Source organism: Lycium ferocissimum, chromosome 9 (genome assembly GCF_029784015.1).
Source record: "Lycium ferocissimum isolate CSIRO_LF1 chromosome 9, AGI_CSIRO_Lferr_CH_V1, whole genome shotgun sequence".
NCBI classification, from domain to species: domain Eukaryota; kingdom Viridiplantae; phylum Streptophyta; class Magnoliopsida; order Solanales; family Solanaceae; genus Lycium; species Lycium ferocissimum.
In genome coordinates, this window is record NC_081350.1 from 44,679,922 (window position 1) to 44,691,644 (window position 11,723).

General features: G+C 35.0%; 1 protein-coding gene across 2 annotated transcripts; it reads left to right on the plus strand.

Moving 5' to 3' along the window:
• The first annotated feature begins 5,028 nt into the window (after positions 1-5,028).
• On the plus strand, positions 5,029-11,714 carry LOC132031031 (deSI-like protein At4g17486). 2 transcript variants are annotated; one of them, XM_059420871.1, is made up of 4 exons: positions 5,035-5,396; positions 8,473-8,760; positions 9,960-10,040; positions 11,017-11,714. In XM_059420871.1, exons 1-4 carry the CDS (start codon positions 5,252-5,254, stop codon positions 11,154-11,156), a joined length of 654 nt encoding a protein of 217 aa, XP_059276854.1. In that variant the 5' UTR covers positions 5,035-5,251; the 3' UTR covers positions 11,157-11,714. The 2 variants fall into 2 exon arrangements, with proteins under 2 accessions (XP_059276855.1, XP_059276854.1); XM_059420872.1 differs by lacking the exon at positions 9,960-10,040 and having other exon boundaries at positions 5,029-5,396.
• Positions 11,715-11,723: the final 9 nt, after the last annotated feature.

Consider the following 11,723-nt stretch of genomic DNA (forward strand, 5'->3'; position numbering starts at 1 on the left):
GGAATAGCGAATTATGAGATCTCCACTTTTAAATAGCTATAGTCCCCACTTAACTTTCTGGGAGTTGACATGTGAAGGAACTGAAGAAATCAGCCAACGTATCCAAACCTGAACATTCAACAGGAAACTTCATTAGCATGGGCAAGCAGTTGGAAAATGCACAAATCTTTCATGACCCCATAGAGATTTGGTTTTTTTAAGAAATAAAAAAGGTAACAGAACCCTATTCTTGGCATCAACTTACAGTGGAACAGACCGTAAACCTTATAAAACCAACAAAAAAAAAATCGATAATAAACAGAGATATCCCTACGGTCCTACCCCTATCCCCAAGTCATGGGTACAAAATATAGTATTTGCCAACTACTATAGTTAACTGACATTTATTTCATGATTATATCACTGAAATACACAACCAAAAGAATCTTGAACACGTATACAAATATTAGAAGCATTTACGCAGATGAAGCAAACACTCATAGATGATGAACCACAATCCCAAGGTTCTTAAGGAAACAGATAAAGGAGGACTTTGCACCCATCAAGTCCTAGGTTACTAAAATCCACACCTCTTAAACCAGTTCTCTGAGAAAAATAGGCGTTTACAACCTCAGCAATGATTCTATGTAACAGCATTAACATCACAATATCACTGTTTGGGAGAAGGCAGATTAGTCAACAAATATATCAGTTTGACCTACTTTTATGACCAGGGATATCACTAGGCCGTAGGGTTTGCTGGCTTGGGCTTCATACAAACTTTATATCTCATAATTTGATAAGAACATTTGTACAGACTCAACATATTTACTAATAAAATGAAAAGAACAATTCTTTATAAGAAAAAAATAAAAAATGAAAAGAGCATTCCCTTGGACATAATGCAAAAAACCCATTCAAAATCATAATATCATTTTTTTTTTTTTTTTGTTGAAGTAAGTTGTTGCATTAAAAAGCATCAAAAAGATGCGTGAATGATTACAAATCATATGGTTATAACTCCAAATAGTGCAAAAAAAAAAACTAGTATGAGCTGGGAGTTAAGAACCAGAAGCAAAAACTCAAGGCTGTTAAGTCACTGAGAGTGAGCTGATAAAATCTAATGACATCATTTACAGGGGAAAGATTGCTCCGACTAAAAAGATTCATCAAACACTTGGGCCTAAGAGAGCAGTTAGGAGCTGAGATCCCATCAAAACATCTTTTGTTCCTTTCTGTCCATATACACCAAAAAATACATGCTGGAATCATAATATCATGTCTAATATTATATGCATCAGTTGGCTATAAAAGAGATCCCCATGGAATTTTGGAACAAATCAACTTTCTAAGCAGACTGGATTCTAAAAAGACAGACAAATGAAATCACTTTGTATGTCCAAATAAAAGTGACAAATTGAAACAAAATACATTTCATTAAACGCAAGCAAGAAAGTCGTAAACCTGAACATACAGTAAATGCAACGGGATGCAAAGTGATGACCCGTTGCATAATCCCAATCATATAATACTCCCACTAAAGATCTTCCGGACATAAATATAACCACGTTCGTACTTTTTTTTCACTTTCAGTACATTCAAACAACCAAATATTTTTTCGAGCAAAATAAAATTTTTTTTTTAACTCCAACTACAAAAAGTGAAAAATATCAAATAAAGTGAAAAATATTTCGTTTAAGTGGCCGTTTGGCCATGAATACATTTTACTTCTTTTCCGAAATTTGATAAAAACACCGAAAAGTTGTTTTCGCTTTCTTTCACTCCAAATCACTCACAAAAATTCAAAAACAACTCCGATTAGCAATCATGACCAAACATAAACATAACTCCAATTTCCAAACATACCATTTTTCACTTTGAAAACTAAAATTATTTTTTTCAAATAGCTCACAATTTTCATGGCCAAAACGGGCCCCTTATATATAACTGCTAAATTCTTCCTAAACTAAAATTTAATAGTATTATATACTCTAAATAAAACTCCAATTCCTCAATACAAAAATTAAAACTAGAGAATAGTACAACCTTTTCAATTGGTAATTGTAAAAGGTAAATAGTAAAAGAAATCAGGTAAAGTTGCTAGTTTTTACCTAACTCAGTAAAATGGAATACGGCGGAGGTTGATTTGGTAATTTCCGATCACTGTTGCCGATTTTCGAAACCCTAATTCGATGTTTATTTACAGAGAAGGAGCAAAATATTTGTGCTTGACCCGTATATTGCAGTAATTTAGAAAGACAAATTTGCCCCTTGTATTTTAGGACCCGTTTGGCCATAAGAATTATTCAATTTTTTTTTTCACTTTTTTCAAAAACTATTGTTTGGCGATGAAAATTCTAAATACAACTTGAAGTGAGTTGTATTTAGAATTTGAAAAATAAGAAAAAATCAAGTTTTTCACTTTTATCACAATCAAAATAAGTACATTTCAATAAAAAAAATACTATTTACAAAAATTATGGCCAAATACAACTCCAACTCCAAAATTTCAAAAAAAAGTGAAAAAGTTTTTGGTTTCTATCGCCAAACGCCTACTTAGTATTATTCGTTTGTGTAACATAATTATTATCCTCATATTTTATAAGTTTTTTTTTTTTTTTAAACCACAATATGTGCTGCAAGTCCAAAATTTCAAGAGAGGTTTTGTGTATTATAAGCCTATTTGATCAAAGTTTATTTTTTTTAAAAAGTGCTTATTAAAAAAAAAGTGAGGTGTTTGGCTAAGTTTTTGGGAGAAAATAAGTGCTTTGGGAGTTGCAGAAGTTGTTTTTGAGAAGCCAAAAAAAAAAATATAGCTTTTGCTCAAAAGCAACAATAACAACAACAACCCAGTGAAATCCCACAACGTGTGATCTGGGGAAGGTAAAGTGTACGCAGACCTTAACCCAGTGAAATCCCACAACGGCTATTTCGAAAAGACCTTTCAATTCGATAAGATAAAAAGATCGTAAAATAAGGCGAAAAACATTTTTGAGAAAATGACACTTAGAAACACTTTTTAAAAGCTTGATCAAACACTAATTGCTGCTCAAAAGTTCTTTTTAAATTAATTGGTCAAACACAAAATGTTTTTGCTAAAAGTACTTATTTAAAAAGCACTTTTCAAAATAAAACTTTTCTCAAAATAATCTATTTTTAGAAATTTGGCCAAACATACTATTAATTAGTAATCAGATAAACATTTAAACTAGGAAAATAGGGATCTAGTAGCTCAGTTGGTTGACTATAAATTTTTACCTTATTGGTGAGGGTTCGAATCTCCACGTTATAATCCCCTTTCCTATTTTCCCTTCCCTTAATTAAAAAAAAGGCAAAGTGGGTCACATGTGCAGTATAAGTCCAAAACTTCCAGAGTGTTTTTGTGATTCACGTGGGTGGTATTCTAATTAAATATCATAATCAGTCACATTCAATTATTGGGATGTGAAAATTAAAGAATTTATAGTACCAACATGCTTTAATTAATGGAATATAATATAAGATTAAAGAAAAATCCATAGTGGGTAAAAGTTATATTGATTGGAATATCAATGGGTGAGTGATGAATTCTTCAAATGTAATGCATTTTTGAATGATCCACGGATACAACAACATTTTTAAAAAGTGCGAGCAATATCGGATAAGGGTATGTCTCATACATGAATATTAATATTTACTTTATCTTTTTATTTTTGAAAAAAAAGAAAAATGAGTGTCCTCTCATATACCTTGTAAAGATGTTAGATCAAATTCTTTTTTGATAAATTTGAAATTAGAAGTTTTATCCACTTCATTAATAAAATGAATGAGATTCTTCTATCCATAACTAGAAATTTTAAGTTCGAAGTTTGGGAATGGAGAAATTAAGACTCTCAGTAGAGAGTGTTTACAGTGTGTACTCTTTAATTTGGAGGGGTGGTGGGGTGGTGGGGAGGGTTTAGAGGGTAGAGGGTATACACAATGTGAATTTAAATTGATCGGGCTAATATGCATGATATTAGATGATTGTACAAAAGAAACTCCCAAAATATTAGAAATTTTAAATAATTAGAACCTTTTTTCAAAATAAATATTCATCCGTAATTCTCTTACTTTTTTTTCTTGGGAAAAGGACACAAATAGCCATCCGGGTGAAACTATTGACACCATTGGCGTCAAAATCTTAAAAGTCATTTTTTAGCTTTTTTAAAATAATTTCATTTTCTAGCTATTTTTTAACTAATTCCAGCATATGTATATAAACTGTATCATTGTTGTATATGTATCACTATTGTATATGTATAGAAAATGTATCATACGTATGTAAACTGTATCACTGTTGTATAGAATATGTATCACAAATGTATATGTATAGAAAAAAAATGTATCATACGCATACAAAGCGTATCATTATTGTATAGAATATGTATCCCTAAAATATACGTATAGAAAATATATTATTGTTGTATAATTTGTGTATAATAAATATATAATCAACGTATAATTAGAAAATGTATCATTGGTGTATAATTTATGTTTAATAAATATATAATTAATGTATACCTACTAATTATACACATATTATACATGTTTTGGGATATTTTTGAAGGCTAATATGAATTTTTTTCGTCGATCTTTAGTGGCGAATTTTTGATCTTCCTATTCTTTTTGTAGCGAACTTTTAGTGACGACTTTTCGCTCTTTTGTAGCAATTAAAGTCGGCACAAAAAGTCTTTTTTTTTTTCAGTAGTAAATAAGCTGTTGGGCTAGCGTTTGACATTAATTTGGGCCGAACGACCAAGTCGGGTCATTTGCTCAAAATGGAGCCTTTTTGGACCCCTTTTTCTCCTGTGGTCACACCATTTACTTTTCCCTTTTTTCTTCCCCCCTCTTTCTCTCTCTCTCTCTCTTTTTTTTTTTTTTTTTGAAGAGAATTCAAAAGAGGGTGAAGGCCCACAACATACCCCATCCACATGATTTATTGGTGGTTTTTGTTTAATCAAGAAAACAAATTTTGCAAATAGCAGCAATCTAGGCAGACTCTAAGTACATCCCCATTTTACCCCTAATCACAATTTTCATTTTCCAAGTTCAAACCTTTTTTTCTCTTTGCCTGAGAGAGAAAATCAAGAATCACAAATTCAATCTCCAGAAAAAAAAAAGAAAAAAAAAACTCTCAAAGGCTATTTGCCTTTATTTTACAAAATGGACCCAAAAAAACAATCTTTTTACTAATCCCAGATTTCCCTTTCCACAAAAATTTCAAAAAAAAGAAAAAGAAAAAAAAGAGCAAATGGGAGAAGAAAGCACATCAAAGCCTGATGATAATGCAACTAATAATTATGAGTCACCAGTTATATTAAATGTGTATGATCTTACACCTGCAAATCAGTATACTGTTTGGTTTGGCTTTGGAATCTTTCATTCTGGTATTGAAGGTAACAAAAAAAAGATTGATAATTTTGGAAAAAAATAGTTTTTTTATTTTTATTTTTATAATATGGTGTGAAATTAGATATTTTTTTCTTTGATTTGCTTATTGTTATCAGAATCTTGATATTTTATTGGGATGTTGTTTTGGGGTTGCTGAAAAATGAGGTATAGCAGACACTTAGGGGGGTTTGGGGTTGGGGGGGGTTAGGCTTTACCATCATATCCTTAAAAAGACAAGAATTTGTTGTGGGGTTGGTTGTTAAAGAGTAAGGGAGTGTTTGGATTTATTAGTAAGATGCTTTTCTGTTTGTTTGATCTTGAATTTGGAGTTATTGGATGAAAATGTTAAAAGTATCTTAATCTTGTTTTGCTTCCTGTGATAACTTATGTTATTAAATGTGGAAACTTTTGTTATTCAGTGTTAAGGTCATGGTTGGATTTTATATGTTTAGATTTAAGGTTGACTCAATTGTCACTGTAGTAGTAGGTGCATTGAGAACTTTGCATCCACCGGCTTAAAATTGCCCGATCTATCTCTGTTTGAGGAGGAGTTTTTCTTATCGATACAATGAAAATCTCGATGGAACTTAGGTGCAAAACCCTAAGCCCTGAAGATGCAAAGGAGAGAGAAAGTGAAAAAATGTGAGGCTGGCTTTCGTTATCAAGAATATTTATTTGAGAGTGATTTAAATTAAGTGCACTTCTGATCTTTCTTGTATCAGATGTGATTACTTTGATATTACTTTCTTTGCTGTTGGACCAAAAGTACTTTGATTATCTTTTTTATCTATGGTAGCTCCTGCTCCTTTTTTCAGACTGCTTTATCATCGCTTATTCGCATTCGTTATTTTCATTTTCATACTGCTTTGAATTGCTTGTCCTTATGCCGAGGGTCTACCGGAAACAGCCTCTCTACCTCCCAAGGTAGGGGTAAGGTCTGCATACACTTTACCATCCCCCCTCCCCAGACCTCACTTTTTGGGATTTCACTGGGTATGTTGTTGTTGGGCCAAAAGACAAAGGCTTGTAGATCTGCATAGATGTATAAGATAAATGGGGGTTCTGTAATATGCATGGTATTGAGTGATTATCAACTTAAGGGATAAGCAGCAATAACAACAACAACAACATACCCAGTGTAATTTCATAAGTGAGGTCTAAGGAGGGGAGAGTGTACATAGACCTTACAGGACCTTGGGAGGTAGAGAGGTTGTTTCAGGTTGACCCTCGACAACTTAAGGGATAAGCGTGAAGTGATAATTCATAAATGTTGCAAAGGTCATACTTAAATGGATGCTGGCATTTTTCTTTTTCCTTTTTGACAAAGAGGTAAGAGTAAAATGAGTAGCTTATGAAGATTAGTTGCTTGCTAACTAAGAAGCACATGGGGCGTTTTAGAATAAACAACAGTTTACCAGAATCCATGTATAATGGGGAAAAATCATTTTAGTGGATATCAATTCTTCTATGTTATATGAAAGATGCTATTGCTCATTATCATTTAAAGTTTTGGTGTGTACTCACTGTGAGCAATCAATTGCGAGACTCCCATTTTAGTGTTATCTGTTTTTTTCCTTTCCATGTAAGGTAGCTACATTGAGATGCTACAACAACAACAACATATGTCTGGGGAGGGTAACATGTACGCTGACCTTACCCCTATCTTTGTGGGGTAGAGAGGTTTTTTCCGATAGACCCTCGGCTCCGAAGAAATATAATCAAAGCAGGACAGAAAAGAAAATTATGACAGCAAAATAACAAGATAAACAAAGCTATCGAAGTAACAGGTAGTAGTAAAAATGAAGAATAAGATATTATGTGAATACTAGGTAAGACTACTAAATAAAGAGGAGACTAGCCCCTGCCTCTGTCTCGTAAAAGTGCTACAACACACGGCTACCTGCTGAAGATGTGTCATGTCCTATCGGATCACCTCCCCCAGTTTTTCTTTGGCGTGCCTCTACCTCTCCTAAAACCTACTATAGCCAAACTCTCACCTCCTTACTGGTGCCACTGCATCCCTCCTCTTCACATGCCTGAACCATCTCAGCCTCATCTCTTATGTTTTACTTGTTTGGCGCTTCTCTTTTCATTCCTCCCTACAATTTTCTGAATTGTTGAACTGTTGAGGGTCATTCTTAGGAGTGGTAAACGGGCCGGTCGGATCGGATATGGGCGGTCAAAAACGGGTTAAGCAAAAACGGATAAAATATTCGACCTGCCTATATTTAACACGGATAAGAAATGGGTTAACTGACGGATAATAGATATATCCATAATATCCGTATTCATATTATCCATGGTTTCAGAAATAGTCAGATGAGAGCACAAGCTAAAAGCCAAAATAAGCTTAGACTGCAATAAAAGCAATAACTCATGAAAAATAAGAAGCAGACAAATGGGTATTGATAATTTGAATATCCATATTATCCATATAATGGGTATCCATATACTTCTTTCCTGCATTGGACCCATTCTCCTCCACCATGTCATTTCTTTAAGCTTCTGAGGACTAGGTGGACTTTCCTCTCTCTTCGCATCCGGTCCCCACGATCAAAATCACAAACGAAAAAGAATAGAAACGAAAGTCCACCTTAAGATTTACTCATAATGTTTCATCCTCATGAAATGCCAGAGAAATGGTGCTCTTTCTGTACGGTAATGGCATCTTTGAGCTTTTACGTTATCTTAGGATGGCTTGTTTGATGATAGGAGGTTATGAACTGAAACCGTCACCTTCAAAATTTGGAGCCATAAGAATTTTACGTTGTAATTTTGCAAGGAAGTGCATAAAAACCCATAGTGGTGTCTACTATGATAAGATGAATATCAAACTGGTCAAATTACTTGAGGAAAATTTGTGCACTTATTTGTCATCAACACAACTTAATTCTTTCACTGGGTATGTTATTTTCAAGAGAAAACAAGAAAAATGTCAACACGGATAAACTTTTTAGGTTCTCTTGTATGTGAAGTATACGATTTATAACTAATACATGCTGAATACATTCATATAAAACTTTTCGATATAGCATATTAAATTACCTCTTGTTGATTGGAGTTTGAATGCAAAATTTCCAGTCCATGGCATGGAATACGGATATGGAGCGCATGACTTTCCAATAAGTGGCGTGTTTGAAGTGGAACCTAAGAGCTGTCCTGGTTTCATCTACAGATGTTCCGTTCCATTGGGTCGTATTAAAATGCCTCCTTCTGAATTTCAAGCATTTCTTGAGAATGTGGCTTCTGAATATCACGGGGACACCTATCACCTCATCTCCAAGAACTGTAACCACTTCACAGATGACATAGCACAAAGACTAACAGGGAAAGGGATTCCTGGATGGATAAATCGGCTTGCCAGGGCTGGTACGTACATTTGAGTCACCGAATTCATTTTCCTCTAGTTTTGTCTGTTTTTTGTCCAGATTCATTGTTTCATTGTGATATATTGGCATATATGATATAACCACAGCGAGCACTTAGGTATATGATCTACCTTGGATATCTATGTGTGTGTGGCAATTATTAGTAATTCTGAGATTTGTAGAAGGCACAATCCTAAGCCTCTTTGCAACCAAGGGTGTGGCCTGGTGATCAATGAATTGGGTGGAGAACCATGAGATCTGAGGTTGAATTCTCAGCGGAGGCAAGCACAATAGGTGATTTCTTCCGATATGTCCAAGCCTTAGGGGATAGAGTTACCCGATACCTGTGCTGGCGGGAGGCAGCAGGTGCCCCGCGGAATTAGTCTAGGTGCGCGCAAGCCGGCCCGGACATCACGGTTACAAAAAAAATGAAACATTTTCCCCAGCCTCTTTATTTTGGTGCATCTTAAAAGCTCGTCTTAATGTTGTTATCTGCTCTAATCGACTTTTGTGAGGATTAAGCGCTTGACGTATATGATTATGATCTCATCAAGTTGTTTATGTGATCTGATGGAGTTAAACTTCTCCAGGATAAGTAGAACCGATATAAGGAGGGGAAAACTGTATTCTCCTTTTGGGTTGTTTGTCAAAAAGATATATAGTCTCTCTACTTAATGGATGTGAGGTTTCTTACTGATCTTCACTAGTGACTTTAAATCCTTTTTGCTGAACAAAGAGGTTTTGCTGGTTATAAATTTTACATGTTACCATAAGTCTTAGGCAGTGGCGGAGCCAGCAATTCAAATAAAGGAATCCCAAAAATAAATTATTATGCCAAGGGGATTCAACAACTTATATATGCAAAAAAAAAAAAAAAAAAAAAAAAAAAAAAATCATTTTTGCCCTATTTGCATAGTGTAATTTTTTCCTTGAGCCGAGGGCCTATAGGAAACAGCCTCTCTACCTTCTCAACATAGGGGTAAGGTCTGCGTACACTCTACTCTCTACTTGTGGATTACACTGAGTTTGTTGTTGTTACATAGTATAATTTTTCAATGAAGGGGGTTCAATTGTACCCCTCTGCCTCCGTCCCTGATCGTCTGCGTCCCTTTCATGTTTCAATAAACTCCCAATGCAATTGCCATTTATGGTGAGTGGATGACATGAGTCTTAAAAAGTGTTGATTATTTTTAATTTCAGGTGCTTTCTGCAGTTGTCTTCTTCCTGAGAGCCTCCAAGTGACAACTGTTAAACAGCTTCCTGAGTACCATCATTGTACAGGTGACATAATCCATATCCTTGTAATGATAAATAGAAAATGCAATAGCTATTCCGCGAATCAGTGTTAATAAATCCATCGTTTCGTTACTTAAAATGATGAAACGAGCGAAGCAAGGGGTTATTACTTTACAGATGAAGCCACGTGCTTCGTGAAAGTTTGCGCTTCAGTCAATGACATGGAAAGTGATTCCAGAAGTGTGGTGGCCAGTTCCTTCAATCTCATCTTTTAGGGGTTGCATTAGTATCTGTATTACATTGGAAACTGCAAATAGTTATTTTAATTGCAAATTGATCATTCTAGAACTAAATCGGTACTCCCTCCGTCCCATTTTAATTGTCGTTTTAGCTCAAAATAATTGTCACTTTAGGAATTCAAGACTAAAGTTGGCAATTATTTTGATTAAGCACCGGGTGTCCGAGTCTCTTTGAGCCCCGACTAATCCCAGGGGTGCACGAGCCCTCGGCAAGGAGTTTCCCGCAAGTGCACCACGGTTAATTTTTCCCCGATCGATGGCCCTCGAAATTGTTTGCACCCGGCGGGGCTTCGAACTTGAGACCTTGAAAGGAGCACCCCAAGGCTCAAGTCAATTGCCACGAACCCAACTCTTTGACTAAAGTTGGCAATTATTTTCAACTATATACCTTAACATTAAAGAAGTAGTTCTTTTTAATAATGCTCAATTTTCAAAAAACATATGATAACTTTGTAAACTATACCATCTATCTATTGTTTCCCTTAATGGGGCAGCGAAAGAGCTAAAGTGACAGTTAAAATTGGATGGAGGGAGTATTTTTTAATGTCGTGAATTGTGCACTTCACTTCAAAGAAGTGTGCCTTTCCCTTCTCGCTTTTCACTTCGGATCCATAGACCTTGTCACTTTTTTTCGTTCTTCACTTTTAGAACTGCTTGAATAACAGTTATGATCTCCCATATTATATGTTCATTCAATAACAAGACACTTTTCTTTTTATCAGAAGAAGATGGGAGTGGGTCAATGTCATCTACAACACTCCATGAACCAACTGAAAGCGATGACGGAGATCAAGATAAGCACTTGTTATCGCCTCCTGTTGGAAGTCGTGAAGTGGCTTTTATAAGGGAGGTCCAAAGGTGAAACATGTTGACTGAATGAGGCTGGATTGAAGTACTTGCAGGGGGATTCAATATGTATTATTGGTTTATTAAAGGCTGTCGACTCGTCCAATGCAGCCACTGCTCAAATTGTCCATTTGCTCTATGAATTACTAGTTCATTGATTTTCACGTCTCTTCCTTTTAGTTATTAAGCTTTCTTTAGTGTGCAAGATGTATTAGTTAAAGTGACAGGATTGTGATATGTTGAGCTACGCCTTTGCTAGAGGTCTCTCACAAATATCCATGTAAACATTCTGAGTTTGGAAGATGCAACAGTCCAGTATTTGTGAAAAATGAGAGACCTGACAGTTATTTTAGTTCCAGATAACACAGAGGAAATGACCTCCTTAATCAGTTGCAATTTGAATAGAAAAAAATGATCGCACAAAAATCTTTTGTATTTTATTGACTAATCCTCCTGTGGAAACCTATGTTTTATTTACTGATCTCCTGTGAAAAGGGGGGCTATATGACTGAAAAAAAACTTGTAATGTGCCATAAAATTGATATCCCCGGATGCATATCTGTTTGTTTTCTGATAGTGGCTT

Excerpts from the sequence above, each read along its gene's own strand:
- LOC132031031 (XM_059420871.1), top strand. The coding sequence starts at position 5,252 with ATGGGAGAAGAAAGCACATCAAAGCCTGATGATAATGCAACTAATAAT. Across the intron at positions 5,397-8,472 it reads CTTTCATTCTGGTATTGAAG|TCCATGGCATGGAATACGGA; the intron begins GTAACAAAAAAA and ends CAAAATTTCCAG. Across the intron at positions 10,041-11,016 it reads TGAGTACCATCATTGTACAG|AAGAAGATGGGAGTGGGTCA; the intron begins GTGACATAATCC and ends TCTTTTTATCAG.